At 34.1% G+C, this 20,271-nt stretch overlaps 1 protein-coding gene across 1 annotated transcript; it reads left to right on the top strand.

Moving 5' to 3' along the window:
* Positions 1–11,204: 11,204 nt before the first annotated feature.
* Positions 11,205–19,843, top strand: LOC122045881 (E3 ubiquitin protein ligase RIN2-like). Its single transcript, XM_042606288.1, has 12 exons — positions 11,205–11,902; positions 12,711–12,788; positions 13,727–13,813; positions 13,895–14,016; positions 15,429–15,525; positions 15,869–15,965; positions 16,731–16,888; positions 16,978–17,115; positions 17,187–17,254; positions 17,393–17,620; positions 18,662–19,034; positions 19,662–19,843. Exons 1-12 carry the CDS (start codon positions 11,657–11,659, stop codon positions 19,716–19,718), a joined length of 1,749 nt encoding a protein of 582 aa, XP_042462222.1. The 5' UTR covers positions 11,205–11,656; the 3' UTR covers positions 19,719–19,843.
* The last annotated feature ends 428 nt before the right edge of the window (positions 19,844–20,271 follow it).

The raw sequence follows: 20,271 nt of genomic DNA, 5'->3' as shown, positions 1-20,271 counted from the left end.
AACAATTTAGGAAATAAATAATTAATATTTCTTAATTTATTAAAGAATAATTTAAATCTGAATTTTTTTTATGATTTTCCAAATCTTCCTAAATTTGGTATTTTCTAACAATTTAGGAAATTTTCTAAAAATATAATATTTTAATAAATCTAAAAATTCTAGAAAAGATTAATTCTATAATTTAATTTAGAATATCGTAAATCTAAATTTTTAATGATTTTTCAAATCTTTCTAAATTTATTATTTCCTAACAATTTAGGAAACTTTCTTAAAATGGAATATTTTAATAATCTGAAATTTTCATAAAAGATTAATTCTATAATTTAATTTAGAATATCTCAGATTTGGATTTTTTAAAATTTTAAAATCTTTTCATATTTGGTATTACCTAACAAATTAGGAAATTTTTTAAAAATAAAATATTTCTTAAAATTTCAGAAATGATAGTTTTTAAATTCACAGAATATTTATAAATTTAATTTTCTAAAATCATATCAGAAACTTTACAAAAATGTAATTTCCTAACCATTTAAGAAACTTCAAAAAATAAAAAAATTCTTAATAATTCTAAATTTTTTTAAAAATTAATTACAATACTAATTACGAACTGTAAAATAATTTTACTATCATGTCGAAGCATGATCAAACTCTAATACCACTGTTGGGATATGCCCGATGCGGGTGCATATTAAAACACATTTCATAAACATGTGGAGCGAAAAATAAAATAATAATTTCTAATTATTACATCATACACACCACATGCATACAAGGATACAATATGCCAAATATGATCACATAATTAAAATTTTATGAAAAGTAAATTTATACTAGGTATACCTTATGAATGATCTGTAATGAGAAGGGCATCAACCGTAGCGACGTTGTCGAACCTCGCCTCTATTCGTATCCATGCTGAGCTCCTCAAGCCAACTCCTTGAGTAGATGTCTCTTCTTTGAAAGTTACTAGCCACAAGCGAAGAAGAAGGATCAATAGGAAGAAGAAGAGAAGCACACAAGGGAAAGTTTTTCTCCCTTGTAGTGGTCACAGCAACAAGAGGGAGCACCCTCTTATTGAAACTTGCATCTAATTCTCTCCCAATTACATCTATATATAATTCTCTTTAATGAATTGGATTAGAAATCCCAAAAGCAACCCATTATCCCTTAACAAAAAATTAGCTCATTAATCCTTTGGTTTGGTTCATTACTAAACCAAGTTGTTTCATGATTAATTCATGATTAAACCAAATATGATCCAACTCTACCATAAGAGATGTAGCTCATCTACGCTTCTATCATGACAAATATTTTCATATTTGTCTTATGATGATCCAATCAAATATTTATCTTTTAATCTAAGAATCCTATTTTTTAACTTATTTTATGTCTTTTAGAGACTCGTTAGTGTGTGTGACCCAATATATTCCTGATTTATCTTGGTCATCTATAATTAGCTATTTAATTATAGAATAATTATGAGTGACACTTAGTAGTACATCATGATCCTCAATTAGCTGAAAAATCATAAATGATCTTAGAACTAATTTTTAACCCTTCAACAGCTATAGTGAGTCGTGTCTTATTCCTTTCACTTGTCTTATACCCACTTGGTTCAGGACATGCCCACTAGACTGACTATGTCATACCTACCCCCAAGTAATACTTCCTCGTTTTACGAATTCAAATTACTCATAAATGTGTATAAGAGTCTCATACTCTTAACATATGATGCTTTGGTCAAAGACTTTGAGTAATAATCCTAATGAGTGACCATAGGGTATACGTCTCCTCGTAAGAAGCGGTGAATCCTCTGTGGGCTATCCAAATATCTTCGTGTATTTTAACTTATATTCAATCATCACGGGTCTATACCTCAATGAACTACTTGCTTAAGATGTCAAAGTATAAGTCTCCATGACCAAGATAACTTGTATACCTCATGTTGAACGAAACTTACACTTGAGCTGTGGTAAGAGCTTTATAGACATATCCATATATATAGATAACCATATGAAGTCTTACAGCGAGTCATTCTAATGAACTAATTACCATAATTAGCATCCATGTTTAACTCTCGACATCCCAATGTCTCTAGCAAGTGAGAAAGCAGTTGCTTGGCGAACCAAGCAATATAACCCGTGCTAGTCTTATAGAATTGATGATGTCTGAATGCATCAATTCGATGACTAGAAAAATTCCAATACGTTCATAATTATACATGTAGAGATAATCACTAGTTGTGATTCAATCACAATTTCTCTCATGCTATAAATTGTATTGTGGGCATTCAGTAAATGAGTTTAAGACAATCAAATATATAATATGTACTCAAATAGTGAATCTATATTTAGTAAAAATCGTAAGGCGATTATCTTAGGACATCCCTCAAAATCTAATAGGAACAGTTCAAGGGACACATGTTCTTAGGTGAACATACAGATGATATAGTAACTGAGATTGAGTCTCGTGATGCTACCTTCCTGGAAAATAATTTCCCTACAAGAGGTGAAATCGATCGGGATTGCACCTTCTATGAGATGGATGAGCATAGAGGAGGGACCCAAGAACTTGTTACAGATCTTAGTTCTAGTGGGAGTGGTCCATCTAGAGGTGAGGAGGTTCGCCCTTCTCGTAGGGGTAGTCGAGGACATATACCTCATTGTTATTTCCCGATTGAGGAGGACGAGATCCTCATTGTAACTCCCGAGGATGATGAGGATCCCAGCATATTTTAGGAGGCTCTTGATGGTCCATCAAAGGGCTAATGGTATAAAGTCATGCAAGAGGGGATGGATTCTATGAGAGTCAATGGGGCATGGGACCTAGTTGACTTACTTAAGGATAGAAAGGCCATTGGGAACAAATAGGTTTTCAAAATTAAAAGAAAAGTTGATGGATCGATAGAGATATACAAGGCCCATCTGGCAGCCAAGGGTTGCATGCAAACCAAGAGCATTGATTACGAGGAGACTTTTTCTCCTATAATCAAATTTACATCGATCTGTCTACTCTTGGTGATTGTTGAGAATATGGATTTGAAGTTACATCATATGGAAGTAAGAACTGCCTTCCTTAACGAAAGTTTGTATGAGGAGATCTACATGGAGTAGCCTTCTGGGTTCATTCTAGTAGGTCAAGAAGATAAGATTTGCTGACTACGGAAATCAATATACGGTCTAAAACAATCATCCAAACGGTGGTACTTGAGATTTCACGAGGAGGTATATCTTATGATTTTGCAATGATCGAGGAGGATCATTGTGTCTATCTGATACATTTTGATGATTCCTTTGTGATCTTGTTGTTGTATGTGGATGATATAATATTAGCTGGGAACAACATTGAGTATCTTATGACCATTAAAACATGGTTGTCATCCATCTTTAATATGAAAGACATGGGTGAAGTATCCTTAGAGTAAGGATCCAGAGGGACCGTTCAAGAAAAATGTTGGCTCTTTCACAATAGACCTATATTAAGAAAATTCTTGAGCATTTTGGGATGAACGATAGCAATCCTATAGATACTCCTATAGCCAAGGGTGATGGTTTGAGTCTTGATATGTGCCCTAAAACTTAGGAAGAAGCAAGGAAAATAAACAAAGTCCCTTATTCCAGTGTAGTAGGAAGTCTAATGTACACAATGTTGTGTACACGACCAGACATATATTACACAATCAGACTTGAGTAGATATCAATCAAATCCTAAAAAGGGTCATTGGAGAGCAGTGAAAAGAATTTTTAGATATCTTAAGGGAACCATGGGCCTCATCGTGTGTTATGAGGGAGATGATTTGTGCCTTATGAGATATTCAAATATCGATTGGGGTGGCAACCTAGATAAGCACAAATGACATCAGGTTTTGCCCTTTTGCTCAATAGTGGTACTATTTCATGGAGTAATAGGAAGCAAACCTGTGTAGCCTTATCTACGATGGAGGCTGAGTTCATGGCTTGCTCAGTTATAGTTCAAGAGAGTGTTTGGCTCTAAAGGCTATTGAATGACTTAGGGATTGTGGTAGATAGTGGGAGGCCAGTGATTTATCTATTGTGATAATCAAGCCGCTATCGCATACATCGAGACCCTAATTATCGTAGCAGGACCAAACACATAGACACCATATATAACTTTATGAGAGACATCATCAAGAAGAGTGAAATGATCATCAAGTACATTTCTACACACAGCATGGTAGCTGATCCCTTTACCAAATCCATTACTAGAGACTCGTTGTTAAGACACAAAGAGTCATTGGGTTCACGTATGTATTGATATTTCTCATATTGATGATGTTGATGTTTATTATTTTGATATATGATTATTATGCATTATTCAGTCACACATGAGTTATTATATTTCAATTAATGCATTTTCTTATCATATATTTTATAATGCGGTGAAAAGGTATGTGAGGCAGGCCAAGTAATCTCTTTCACATAAGTGACCTGTTAGAGTGTATACTAAAAGCCTAGAATTTTGTAAATATTTATTTTGAAATAAAGAATCACATTGGTCAATGTCTACATTTATACTAAGTGTAGTTGTTCAATTAATTTATATTGTAAATAACATGGCGTGTGGTGTCACATACAGAAGATCATATTATCAGTTCCTTATAAATTATAAATAGTTGCTCACAACCAAGATGGAATGGGGGCAAACCATTGGAGTGGTTGTAGTGTAATTAGGTATTAGTTTATCTTGACTAATAAATTATACTAGTACACTATGAGTGTATTGAGCAGGACCAATTGAGGTAGTATCTTTTTATACTGACTATATAAAAGAACAATACCTCTGTTATTATGGAAGTGTGTACTCTTAATCATGATATAATAACAAGCACATATACTTAGTATTTATTTCTTTGATTTATCAAAGGGTGTGATTTAGCTCGTTAAATCAATAGGCCCGATAAATTGGGAAATGATATTATTTATATGGTGTGTTGTTGATTATAGAATGAAACTGTGTCCTAGTAATCTAGGTTGATGATGTCCCCTTGAGGAGCTCATAAGGATTGTCATGTAAACCCTGCAGGTGGACTTAGTCCGATATAATGATAAGGTTGAGTGGTACTACTCTCGTCGCGTGCTCGTGGTTGGCGTTGCTTGTTTCTTCAAAGATGTGCAGCGGAAATATACAAGAAACAACACACACAACGCTAACAAGTAGATTTACTTGGTACCCACCTCCAAAGGAGGTGACTAGTCCAAGGATCCACACACTCACACCCACCTCCACTAATAAACACTCCTTTTCGGTAACTACCGAAGGCGGAGAAGCCTTACAAGTTCACTCTACAAGAAGAAAGGGAAAGGATATACAAATACAAGCAAAAGCTTACAATGAGTATAGAAAACCCTAACCCTAGCTTTCTTTCTGTTGCTGTAGATTCGTCTCTTGACTTGGAAAAACCTCCAAGAGCTTCAAGAACTGGCGGTGAGAACCCTGTGGAGAAACTCTGTGATCGCTGGTGAAGATCGGGAGAAGTGGCCGAGAGTTCTACCGAAGGAATCGCATGCCTGCAGCCTTTATCTATGCCAACGGTCGGATCCTGATCGATTGGATTGCTCCCAATCGATCGGGGAGGCTTTGGATCTATTAGTCGATCGATCCAGAGCGCCTCTGTGCTCTGCAGGAAATGCCTGGATCGATCGGTTGATCGATCCAGCTTTTATCGCGTGAAAATGCGCCACCCCAATCGATCCACTGATCGATTGGGGTCTCTGGATCGATCAGCCGATCGATCCAGAGACGTTCTGTGCTCTCTGCGACTTGCCCACTCGAGGCTTGTCCCGGGGACCTTCCCAATCGATCGGCCGATCGATTGGGCATCAGCCAATCGATCGGCTGATCAATCCAGACATTGGTTTTTGCCCAAAACCAAGTCCCAAGCCCCCAAACCAACATCCGGTCAATCCATGACCTGTTGGTTCATCATACCTAGCATCCGGTCACCCTTGACCTGCTAGGACTCCCTCACTAAGTGTCTGGTCAATCCATTTGACCCACTTGGACTTTTCTCCTCGTGCCAAGTATCCGGTCAATCCCTTGACCTACTTGGACTTTCACCAGATGTCTGGTCAACCTTGACCCATCTGGATTTTCCCCGTGCCTGGCTTCACTCACCAGGACTTCTCATCTGCCTGGCTTCACTCACCAGGACTTCCTTCTGCCTAGCTTACTCACTAGGACTTCCACCTGCCTTCACTCACCAGGATTTCCTTCTGCCTAACATCCCAGTTAGGACTTCCCAGTCAAGTATCTGGTCAACCTTGACCTACTTGACTCTTCTTCAACCAACCTGATCAGTCCCTAATCAGATGGGAATTACACCAAACAATCTCCTCAAATGAACAACTGCACCCGCACTTGTCCATATCATCGAAGTCTTGTATTGTCAAACATCGAAACTCAAACCAAGACTCAAGTTTAGTCAACCAGGTCAACCTTGACCTGAGGGATATTGCATCAACATAATTATCAAGCTCAATAACCAATCAAGCAACTAAAAGTTTTAAACAATTAAACAAGTTTGAATTGAGAGCTCAATAATATCTAAACGAACCAAGTTCAAAACAAGCTCAAGCCAAGTTCAAACCAAGCTCAAGCCAAGCTTGATTGAGAGCTTGATAACATATAAATGAACCAAGCTCGAATCAAGCTTGAATTGAGAGCTCGATAACATCTAAACGAACCAAGCTCAAGCCAAACTTCAAACAAGCTCAAACTCATAAAAAATAAACCAAGCTAAGCTTGAACACTCATTTCAAAAGCTTGGTTCATTTTAAACTCAGCTTGATTACCTTATCAAACAAGCTTGAACACTCCAAAGCTCGGCTCGACTTGTTTACAACCCTAGGTGTACTCGCTAGTCGCAGACGTCCAATCCTGTATAAAAGTCTAGTAGGATGATTTAGTAGATCATATGAGCAATGATTTTGTAATAGTTACAAAATATCCTCGTGTGCAAGTGGGAGATATTAGATATTATGTCCACTTAAGGGTATTTTGGTAATATCACTTGTGAGATCATAGGTGGTTATTCCCATGATCTTATTTCTCCATGATTCTCATGTCTCCATGATCCCCATGTAAAAGGGAATGTGAGGAATGGGAAAGGCAAGTGTGCATTATATAAAGAGAACATTACATAAAGAAATATGTGAGAGACTTCTGACATTTTCTTCTTGAATCGCTGGACTCGGGATTGAGACGTCGTGGATCTATGGTGATAGTTCATTCGTAATTATCATCCTGACTGTGAGTTTTATTCGAGGAGTTTTTCGTGGTCCTAGATCATCGAAATTTATTTGCCGAGATAAATTTTCACAACTCAGCCCTATTTATTTTTCAAGAAGTTATAGATGTCACTCTTTCGTATTGTGATAAAATAAATCTAACACGAATGTTTATAGGATTTTGATAGGCTGACTGATTAGTCATCCGTGATTGTCGTGTGCGACTGAGTGAGTCGGGGTGCTCAGAAATGAGTTGGGGTACTCAAAAATGAGTTAAGGGTTTGGAATTGATCCGGATGCCTATTTTCTCAATGAGTCGTGGACGTGTAGCGCACGGGGCATCGCGCAATGTAACACCTCTTAATGTTATATAGTTAAGTAATTGAGTAGTCTCAGAGCAAGTTGTGGCCAAACTACTGCTCTATTTTGAGATAATTGGACACAATCAGTCTGGTGAGAACACTGTCAGAGCAAGTTGTGGCCAAACTACTGCTCTATTTTGAGATAATTGGACACAATCAGTCTGATGAGAACACCGTCAGCTAAATTGCTGCTCTATTTTAAGAAAATACTGAATTTAAAATTATAACAATTAAATTTAGACTTATTGTTAAAGATAATTTCAAAAGTGCAACTAGAAAGGCCGAGTGCTTGAGCTCATTGTGTGTCGACGGATCAAACTGAGTGTCGAGGGCTCGAGCTGCTAAGTGTCGTGGTTGACTCTCGAGTGAGCGATTGATGAGTGGCTTGACTCTTAGGGTGTATTTGGTTCAAGTCATCACATATAATCTTAGTTATGTGATTACCAGGTAATCACATAACCAAGGTTATGGGGAATAAAACATAACCAATGTTGTTTGGTTCAACTTAGGTAATACAACAAAAATTTATTTGTTTGAAGGTTTTAATGAATACCCTAGTTTAATATTTTACCGTATTACCCTCAGTTATAAAATCAACTATACATAATAATAATAATATTATTATTATTATTATTTATTTTTTAATATTTTTTTACTTTTCTTTTTCCTGTATATTTTTTAAATTTTTTATGTGTTTTTTTATTTTTTAATATTTTTATATTTTTTATATTATTTATATTTATATTTTTTATTTTTTTACATTTTTTAATTTTAATTTTAATTTATTTATTTTTAAAAATTTTAAAATTTTAATAATTTTTTTTTTTTAAAAAAATTTATTTTTTTTATTTTTAAAAAAAAATAATTTTTTTAATTATTTATTTTTTTTTAAAAAAATTTATTTTTAATTTTTAAAAATTATTTATTTAAAAAAAAATAAAATTTTAAATTTTGAATTTTTTAAAACATTTTTTTATATTTTTTAATATTTTTTCTCTTTTTTTCATATTTTTTCTTATCGGAGGATATTTTTGGTAAAAAAAAAAATTCGTTAACCCCGGAATCAAGAAAAACCTTAGTTTTATGAGGTTTTTCGATTCCGGGCAGCATGACCCTTTTGCTGATGTGTCGGGCATAGAACATTACTCGGGAATCATCGAATACCTAAACCAAACAAGGTTTTTGTTGATAACCTTAGATGGATAACCAAGATTATCAAGAATAACCCCGAATCAAACGCACCCTTAAATGTCAAGCAACTTGAGTGCTAAGTGTTCGAGTGCTCAGTTCCCAATAGATTGAGTGGTCCAAGCTATCAAATGGTCCGAGAGGGCCAAAGTCGAGTGTAAGGAGGGTAAGCACTCGAGTATTGTGAGTCGAGGCCAAATTATATTTTACAAAAAGGATTTTCTTTTAGTTTTGAGAAAATGGTTAAAAGGATTTTTTTTTAAAAAAAATTAAAATATTTTTATCATATATATTTTTTATTTTAAAATTTTATTTTATATTTTAATACATTAAAATAAATTAGTTTAATTTTATCAAAATTGTTATTAATAAAATATTATTATATCAAAATATTTTTTTATCACTTACTTAAAATTATTTAAATTTAATTAAAATTATTTTAACTTAATCAAAATTATTTTAAAATTATTATTACAATTATGACATAACTATTATAACACGTAGTTATACTTTAACTCACGTGGCCAAAAAAAAATAATAACGTTCTCACTACGTGCCCATCGACGGTCCATCTCGAAGTCCGAGAAATGGTAAATGGATGCCGATATGCTGCATTTAATATCTTATCGGTGTTATTTAATTACGCTTTTAAAAGACTCGTTTCCATTCGCTTTGACGAAGACGCACAAGGTATTTGGTGGAGCCACATAAGGTAAGTGATAGGGTTGATGTCATGTAAGGTTTAGAGATCGATTTTTGAGGTATCTTCTTAGTTATCATGATTCACTTACCAATTGTAACAAAAATTCTGTGGTAAAATAGCTAACACTATTCGTCCTCATGAGGGTTACAATAGTGTTAATCCAATTGTGACTAAGTTAAAATAGCTAAATAATTTTAATTAAAATTGATAAAAGAATATTTTAATATAAATTTTAAAATTATTTTATTTTATGTTGTTATATTTGTTATAATAAAAGTAGAAGAAAGTAGTTTTGAGATGAAAATTATTTTAAAATATTATTTTAATTTTTATAAAAATTATTCTTCTCTCAAAAGAAAAATAAGGATCCGTGTATTTTTTGATTTATTTTAATAGTTGATGAAAAATTTTCATACGACTAAATAGATCGTTCTAAATTCGGTATTATCTAATTCAATAATATTTTGTGTATTTACTTTTATCTTATTAAATTTACTAATATGACTTAAAATTATTTATATATTTATATCATTATAAAAGGTTATAGTTATATTCAATATATTTAGTAAACCAAAAATATTATAAAAATCTTAAATATGGTTTAATATAATAAAATATAAATAATTAATTGTTTTTTTTATCCTGTAGCATTTTACCCTCCTAAAAATCAAATGTGAGAAATCTTATAAAAGATAAATTGAATTAACTATTATATCTTTAGGTACAAATCCTCACAAAATTCATACATGTAAAATTCATTTCACCATCCTTATCAAATCAAAAGAGAGTTAGAATTTTAAATTGATAAATCAAAATCAAATTAAGATGGAACAAAGTTGATCATTAAAAATCTCTTTCTCATAATAAAATGTATCTCTTTCTCATAATAAAATGTAACATATAATGAAGTGGGGATGATTTTGGTTTATCAATTTAGAATTCTGATTTTTTTTTTAGTTTGATGAAAATGGTGGAATGAGTTTTTGGCTGATTATCTCTTTAAGAATAAGTACATGTATAAATTTTACCAAATCATATAATAATTAATTTAATGTGTTTTTTTCCCTCTTAAAGTTATTATCGAAAAATAATAAAAAAGATCACAATTATCTTTTATTCATTGTATGTCATATTTGATGATGAGATGAAGATTTTTAAAGATGAACTTTATTTCACCTTCATTTGATTTTAGTTAATAAATTTATAATTTAAACTCTTTTTCATTTTGGTGAGGATGGTGAAATGAGTTTTGGTTAGTTATCGTTTTTAGAGTTATTATTTTTTATTATTTATGCTGGTGTATATATATGAACTTTGTGAGTATTTTTATCAAATGATATAATGATCAATTAACTATATTTTCCCCTCGTGAAGTTATTATTGAAAAATGATTAAAAAAAATACAAGGACATAATTATTTTTTATAAGATTTATCACATTTAATTTTTGATCGAGAGTTAAATATATATTTTTTTAAATAATTAATCAGATAGGATAATATTGAGCTTGAGATGATTAACCCGATCTCATAAAACTTTTTTACGGAGTATCAAAATAAATCAAAAAAATATTTACAATAGTAGGGATTTCACTCGTCTACAAATAAAAATCTTAATGGCAAGAAATTTTAAGTTATTTTGAAAATTCTGCAGCCATTGTTTGGATGTCCAGGGAGCGAATTGAAAATTTTCCCAGAATAAAAGGAAGCGAGGCGAAAGCAAATCCGTCGGTGCCGTGGAAAAGGCATCGGCTTTGATCTGTGCACCTTCGATCGGCGATTTGTATCGATCGCTGTTCGTCGTGCTCCTCTCCTTCCAATCCAATCCACAAATTCAAGTTTCTCTCTCATTTTTGCCAGTTTCCAGCCTTCACGGCGAGGAGAGGAGGGGAAGACCGATCGGGTCGATTCGAGTCCTCCTCGTTTGATGCGATTGAACAAAGGGATCGATCAACACGGCATGGAAAAGCGCACAAGGATGGAAACTCCGAAACCCTCGTCACGCGCTACCTGACGGTTCTCCATCTCCCGGTGCCGATCTAGGGTTCTGGATCCTTGGTTGTTGGCCATTTGCTGCATCGGGCACAGGGAACGTGGGGTTGCACAGATTCTTCTTAGGGCTCTCTGCGAGCGGTGAACCTTCAGGAAGCGGGTGTGGATGGCGGTCAATTATCTCTACCTGTCAGCCTTCAGCACGACGGCCGGACTCGTCGCGCTGCAGTGGTGGACGGGTTTCTCTCTTGATGGGATGACAAGGGATGGGTTGATTGGTGGGGAAGGCGGTGGCGATCCATCGGAGAGTGCAGGGAGCGATCTGGTGCTGCTACTTAGTTCCCGTGTCACCGTGGCTCTACTTGTGAATTTCGTGATCAATGTTTATATCCTGGCAGTGTTACTGCTCAAGGTACGAACTTTCATATGGGACGGCATATAGATAAAACTGTTGATCTAGAAGCTTACTATCATTTATGGTTGCCTTATTTACTTCTTTTTTAAGCTCTAACACAATCATATCCCTCTCGTAACACATTCTCTATTCCATTTGATCACCCCCTACTTAGGGATTTCAATTCCTTTTAAATTCATAGATTAAATGAGTGGAATCATTTCCCCCTGCCATAGTAAAGATTGACGTACTAACTGATTATTAGTTTGCAATCTTCAAAAATTGGTTCTATATCCAAGTGAAGCTAATTCTGGGCTACAATAGCCTTTCATGACCTCTAAAGATCTATTTGTGAAGTAAAGCTCAAACATGAGTAGAGAAGCATTCATGCATTCAAGAATTGGAAAAAACCTAGATAATGAGGAATGCTGTTGTGTCAGACATCGAGTGTGCTTATCTAAATTACATTACTGTCCAAACTTGGAAAAACAATTTTGTAATACTCAGGGAACACAACTAAGATATGGAGTGTGTAGTATCTAAATACTAGTTGCCCTGTTAAACTTCAGATACACTGTTGTAATATTCAGGGAGTACAAAATATGGAAATTGCAAGGAATTGAACCCAAAAAAAAGAGTTTCTTTTTCAAGTTGTGATATCATATTGATGTTTGAACCCTCTGTCTTCACTTATATTGGTGGGTATTTCTTCGATAGTTGGACATTAAGTACGTAAGGTAAAACTTCATGAGATTGCCAAGTCTTTACTACATTAGATCATCATTACCATTTTGCGCGTAACATTTATATTTCTGCCAATTTACAGTTGCTATTCTTTGTCCAATTGACTGCATCGGAGACTAGAAAAGTTTTGGAACGATTCATTAACTACATTATGTACAAGGTAAAGTCACATCCAGTTTCTAATTATGTTTGGGCTTTAAATACTGTTTGTATAATGTTTAAATATTTCTTGCTTTTTTTGTTACTTTTTTTTTCTGTTATTATTGTAGTTATTTTGTACCATTTGTCTTTAAGTAAGATTATGCTGTGGATACCACTGTCAAGGCATTACAAGAGATTAACTAGGACATGGAAACTTATGGGATTCTTTGAAGAAAATTGTGGGGTACTTCAATCCATTTATCAAACCCTTCATTTTAATCCACGCCAAGTTTGGTTAATCCCGACTATTTGGGGTCAACTACATAAGATATTACCCCTCTATTGAAGTATGGGTAACATCTATGCTCATAGGGTTTGAAAACCTATTATATTAGTTGTATAGGGTTAATGAAATCCTTATGTTAGACCCAACATCAAGGTTGCTACCCATTGGGGATTACAGAACCAAGTAAATAGTTGTAGTAGTTAGACCACAATTAAAGAATATAAGAAATTCCTTGTTTGGAGGCAGTTGTTGACTTGGTTTGAAGTTTTGGGCTAATCCTTGGAGTAGAATTGGTAAGATTAGTTTTGCCCAGCCAACATCATTTAGAAACCTAGCCTGAAAGAGGAGAGAGCGCTTAAGCAGTTCAAAATGATCTTGCTTCAAGGTTGAAGCTAGTAACTGACCTGAGAAGATTGTGCAAGTGAATAATTTCTGAATTTACATTAGAAAGTGAAAGTGTTGGATGACCATGATCATTATGTTTTGTCAGAACATAGCCTGATATTGGTTGCAGTGTTTATACTTTTTAATATTCTTTCTTCTTGTGGTGCAATAATGTCAGCTTCAGTAGTTTACAATCACAATTTGGTTTATTACTGAAAAAAAGGAAATATTAGGCATGTTGCTATGTCTTCCTGTGTTGATTACTTGACTATACTGGTTTTTAACAGGGAGCCTTTCTTCCATTGGTTGTACCACTGAAGATTTCTCATGTGATCTTTTGGTCAACTTGGTTGATCTTTCTTTGTTCCCTTAAGGTAATGAACCAAAAGTTATCCCTGTTTTTTTGTATATTTGCTACAAATGTGCTATCAATGTTTTAACTAATTGCTTTGCAGATTTTTCAATCAGTTGCAAGAGATCGGCTTGAAAGATTAAATGCATCTCCTTCCATGACACCATTGAAGTACTTTCGAGTTTATTCTTCCCTGTTGCTGGTTCTTTTTGCAGACTTCATTTGGTAATTTTTTTTGCCATACTAAACAAGGGAGAAATTGCTATTTAATTGTCTTAGGATGCTACTTCATGTTTCCTGTGTTTTTTGGCCTCATTTCTTGGAAATGAAGAGGCTAAAGGAGTAAAGAAAATATACTATCCGGTATGGACTCAGGCAGGCTGGATAAAAAGTCACTAGCAATTAGTCTGAAACTAAAAAGATATAGGGTGAGGAGTCTATTTGTCTCTTTGTCATGAATGTTGTTCTAAGCAAGTGTTTTGTTCTGGGAGGGGATAGTAAGTTCTTTCAAAGAGGCGTGATCAAACACTTGATTTTAGAAATAGAAAACTTTAGCTCCATTTTTGTCCTCATACAATGGTGGAGGTCCATCTTAGTCTCAATGTCTTTATTAAGGCTAGACATAAAAAATCTGTATCCCTTTCTTCGATTTGTGAAATTAGTTCTATCCCTTCTTGATACTAGAAAGTCACATCCCAGTGAAAGGCATCCAGCAGTGCTCTCCTTTTTTGCTTACCCTTCAAATCTTTCCTGATTCCTTTCCTTAGATTCCTATAGTAACTAAAAAGGTTGACGCGAGTAGTCACTACTTTCTAACTAATATGCTCCTTTAAATATGACATTGTGATAAAATTTCTGGATGAACTTTTTGTGACAGTTACTTGATTAACACTCATGTATTTCCCCTATGAAATGAAGGATCAAGGAAATCCACTTTGGGGGGCTATATTTATACTGTGGAGGTGGCACAATAATTAATAAATGTATTCATGAGGCATGTAATCTAGGTAGAGGTGGGGGCATTCTTTAAAGTCCAAACCCACTTCTACTGCCACCTACCTGGCCTCAATATCTTGAATTCCATATTTTCTTTACAATTTGCACTAAGAAATTCCATATTTGTTGCAAATAGCATCCTGGACCACTAGGACCTGGCTCATACCTATTTTGGTCTTTAAATCAGTTTCAATATGTCTGATTATTAGAAATAAATATAAAAAAATGAAGTTCTAGCCATGGCCCAATATTTGGTATACAATTTACACCAGTTAATAAAATGATTCGTTAGATTAACAGTGATTTTTAGTTTTGTATGACATCCATCTGCAAGATAATCAAAGATAGGAAACATAGGAATGAAATCAGGTGATAATCACCTCCTCTATTTCACAAATTAGATTGATATTGCATCTTTACTCAAGTCCTTTTTGGTAAGACGAATACACTTCCCTCAGAATCATCTCATTATTTATGGTGTTCCTTTTTTCTGGACGAATTATTATTACATTATATATTTTTTTTGTATGCTTAACTTTTTTGCCCTTTGGGTCCAAAATACGGGTAAAGTGAAATTTGTTTTTGTCATCAGGGTTTATATTTAAAATAATGTATGGAATCTTTTACTTTTGGACTCTCAGGATGAAGCTGTGTATGGTGCTGTGCAGTTCATATAGTTCTAGTTTGCTTATGCTGTTGTTCTTTGAGCCTTTGAGTGTAGCTTTTGATACATTACAGGTGATTTTTTATGGGCATGAATTCTCCTTGAGATAAGTCTACCTTGTTTATCATTTTGCACACAAAGTTGGAGAATTTTTTTTTTCTGTTTGATGTAAGAATAATAAGATTTCCATCCTTTATATCCTCATGCATAGTATAGAGAATGTTTCAACTTTTGGCTGAGCACATGAGCCTATTGTTATCTGATTGGACTATTGTGCATGCATTTAAACAATTGCATTTGAGATCAAAATAATAGAAAAGCTATATGTTTAAGGCAGATAACCTTATAATATGCATAAGAATTAAGATAGCAGAGACATTCTTTTGATTTCTTTCCTGACATTTCTTGTCCTTGTAGGTCATTATGATACATGGATTTCAGTTAGCTGAGATTTATCAACGGCATTCCAGTGGAAATGCGAGCTTAAACTTTGATATTCAGAAAACAACAGCAGGTAGATAAGATCATGAAATTTCTGTTATTTGGTATGATTGTATTCCACATGCTGGATTAAATTATATTGTTAATTCTAACTATGTCAGGTGTCTACATTAACCTGTAATGAAATGATTTACTTTGTATAAAATCATCCTGAATTTTAGTGGGCATTTTGTTGTTATGTTAAATACAGTATCACGGGTTCATTTTGCATAGCTAAGTTACTTCTCAGCATTTGAATTCTGGAAAGTGATTCCTCAGGATAAAATACTTAGATTAGTTATTTGGGAGTTTGTCTAGAATTATTTGGGAATTTGTCAAAGATTTAGGGTAACAAAGTGGTATTTTTTACAAAGAACCGATCTGGTTTAGAATCCCTTTTATTGATTTTTCTTTTTACCTAATAACATTTCCACTTTTGGTAAGTTGAAATATTCATGGTGTTACATCACAGTCTCTCATATGCGATTATGTTGGGACGTATTTCAATCAAAATATACCACTGTCATACTTTTATCTGTTGTATTGTTGAAAATATATTGCTTTCTCTCTAAGTTACTGGTACCTGTCCAATTTTCATGACATATTCAATGTGTCAAAACCATTTCACGTGTGTTAATATTTAATTCCCTTTTTGTGACGACATTCTATAGAAGATGATGCAAAGTGCTGCTTTGTTGGAGACCAGCCATTTATCATTTTTATCATTTTGTGATACCAGTATTAGACACAGTTGATTCTTTCATAATATCAACATAATATAATTCAATTCTTATTGCAGGTTCTCTGTCTGAATGGAAGGGACTTATCTTAAGACATTGTGGTTTCATTCTAGATATGATGACTTTGGTAATGTCATTAGGCCATTACTTAATGACATGGTGGCTTCATGGCATGGCATTTCATCTAGTAGATATTGCTCTCTTTCTTAATTTGCGTGTGAGTGATAAACTAACTTTTATTACACAGGCTGTGTCATGACACTTGTATTCTGATTGTAAATTATTCCTTTTGTCTGAGATGAACAGGCTCTTGTAAGTGCGGTTGCAACACGAATTAAAGCTTATCTTAAGTTAAGGAAGGCCCTGACTTCCCTTGATGGAGTACTTCCTGATGCTACATATGAGGAACTTTGTGCTTATAACGATAAATGTGCAATATGCAGAGTATGTGGTTCTGATGTTCCTTTAAACTATTTCTAACCTTTTCAGCAGAATTATTGATTAAGAAAATCCAGGAACCAATGGCCAGGGCAAAAAAGCTCTCCTGCAATCATCTATTCCATCTCGTGTGTTTAAGATCTTGGTATGTTTTCTGTTCTTTTTGTTGACACCGATTCAAGATTCTGTTCATTGAACATTCACAAAACGATTTTGTTTGATGCTGGATATGCCAACAAGAAGGGCCTTCATCATACTTATTTTGTTTTTATTTACATCTCAGGCTGGACCAGGGTCTGACTGAGGGCTACTCTTGCCCTACATGTCGGAGGCCATTATTTGTTCCTAATGCTCAAGATGGCTCAAGGTCTGCTTCTGCAACTGGTACAGATGGCAACCAACTTGTTGAACATCTTAATTTAGGATTGAATCAAGCAAGAGTTCCTGTTCATGCACTACCTTTAGGAGCATCTCCAAACCAGCGACAGAATACTTCTGATACAATTTGGAGGTTACTCTTATCTCTATACTCTTTCAGTGTCACAATTGAGTTGCAATATTTCTTGATAACTAGCATTGTTTCATTATCATTTGACGTCATGCTGTCATTAACATTCTCGTATTTTATTTCATGAGGTCTCCAAACTTAAATGTACTCACACTTGGCATTGTAAGACTGGTTAACCTGAGTATTGTGTCCCAACTGGTCATAGCCAACATTTTTAATTATTTTGTAGCTGGATTTCAATACTGACTTGACTAATTAATGTCTTGGTTCCAACATTTTATCCAGGGTGCGTAACTATTCTTGTTTACATTTTTTGGCAGGATACCTTCTTTTACTTCTAACTTGCTTCCCTAGTACTACGACTACTTTTGTTACTCTTGTGTTTTGTTGTCCAATTATGATTGCACGCTCTTATACTCTTATTACTTCGGAAGGATGTAAGAGTGAGGGAAGGATCAAAAGTCGAGCAATTAAAAGTTGAGAGAAGACAATTATTCTCACTTTTCATTTACTTGGAAATATGGAGAAATGAAGCTAATTAATTTTCATTTTTGGAGAAGTTGAGTCTCCATTTCCTCTCTAGGGAAAGTGAATTGGAGATTTTTTCCCCAATCTCTCCCTTCACTTTATAAGTCTAGTTTTGAGCATTTAATTTTGAGAGAATATAACAATTGTGATCCCTTTGTTATTTTTGTTCCTACTTTTTTTCATCATCAAGTTCACCTAGAATCTTGTCTTTTAGTTATTTCTCATGTCCTGTTGTAATTCTTTCTATAAATATGGATGACTTTCCAACCTGAGTTTATTCCTTTGTAGTCATATCATTGTGGTGCACCTCAAGAACTTGTGTGAAATTAGAAAACTTACTCAAGAACCAATATAAGCTCGCATTCCTTCCTAAAATCATTTTGGCACACCTCAAAAACTTGTGTGAAAATAGTTTTTGAATTTACTCAAGAACCAGTATATGCTTGTGATAGACAATTCATTTGTACTGTTGTTTTGGAACACTAACTAAAAAGGTATATTTTGTTCATTGTACAGGAGCGCCGCCTTCAACCCCAACTTGACACCTCCATGGGTGAACCAAGGGATGGATGGTGCTAGTTCATCTAGTTCGGTCAGATCTGTTGGATTTGAAGGTGTTCAGATGATGATGAGGCAGCTCACATCAGTTAGCGACAACTTTGCTCATAGCTCACTAGACAATGCTGCGTGGAATCTGTGGCCTTCTCAGCACCCGGCATCTCCTATTGTTCCTGCATCTTCCTCCATTAGACCCACCAGAAACACAACTGATTTACGAATTCGGAGGGCTCCATCATCACCCGTCAACAATAGCATGCCAGAGTTACTTGCAATGGTAGATAGAGTTCGTGAGGTTTTACCACACATTCCCGATGAGCTAATTGTACAGGTATTTTTACTATCTTTTTTTTTAAATATCCTTCATAATAGTTAATTTACCAACCTGAATGAATCCAGATTTATTCCCCCCTCCACAATATCCTTGGTTGAGATTTTTCCTTGCAAAATAGGTGCAAATTAACGGTGGAAAGATTTACAGCTAAAGAAATATCATTTTTAAACATTTGGATATCTGAAATATTAAGTTGGGATCTACCATAGCCAAAAATATAGAAAGTGGTGCAAACTGATTTGTTGCAGTAAGATCTAGGTAAAAATAAAATTACAATTTTGTGTACTTGATGTCTAAAATGTTCAATCTGTGGTGTATAGGATAAATTTATTATTTTTGCAGATTTAAGCTTAAAAATATATTTTAGAACATCAGAAATGTTTAACTTTGGAGGTATCCAATTAAATATAGGATAAACTCTGCTCCTGAAATCAGTTTGTTTTATAAAACTTGCATTGAAGGTTTTGCAGGGAAAAAATTATTTGTGTAAGGGTATCATGGGCAAGAAAAATATTTTAGTGCATTTTGGTAAAACGTACCGTAGGGATGCATTTTGATAATAACCTTGAATTCTTTGGGAAATATTTTTCTTTTTTGCTCCATAGTTGATATCCTTGTTTGCAGGATTTGCTGAGAACCAACAACATCAATATAACCGTGAATAATCTTCTTGTACAATAACACAACCCGAGTTGCAGTAAATATATTTATATTTTTATTTATATATATCCGTATCAACTATCAAGCTCTGTACATTAAAATTTGGCAGATATAGTGGAGAATACACGTTGCCATCAGTTACCGTATTTCTTCTTTCAAGTTGCTGCATACTTTCTCTTTACATTTTGTTCCATACATCTCAGTATCTAAAATGAGTTGAGATAATAAGTTAATAAAAATGTGTTACTGTTTTTTTTTACTTTAGATTTTCGCTTGTCATTTTAATCTTAAGATCTTTCATCATAAGTTTTTTTCTTGTTTTGATTTTTTTTATAAATGAAAGTGATTTTTAGTAATTGGATTTTTTCATTTTTCATTTATCTTTTGTTTTTATATTTTATGATTTTTCATCACTTGTTATAAGGCATTTTATTTAGCCGCGTTAGTAAGTTAAGCAGAGGGATGGATTTTCTAAACAAAGGATTTGAATTTTACACCCTACAAATAAATACATGCAGCGTTGTGGGTCAGATCAGTTATTTACAGGCGAGTAAAAGCTAGAAATATTTGGAGT

The sequence above is a fragment of the Zingiber officinale genome, chromosome 2B (assembly GCF_018446385.1).
Source record: "Zingiber officinale cultivar Zhangliang chromosome 2B, Zo_v1.1, whole genome shotgun sequence".
NCBI lineage: Eukaryota > Viridiplantae > Streptophyta > Magnoliopsida > Zingiberales > Zingiberaceae > Zingiber > Zingiber officinale.
Note: the sequence above shows the minus strand (reverse complement) of the source record. Positions and strands in the feature narration are given on the sequence as shown.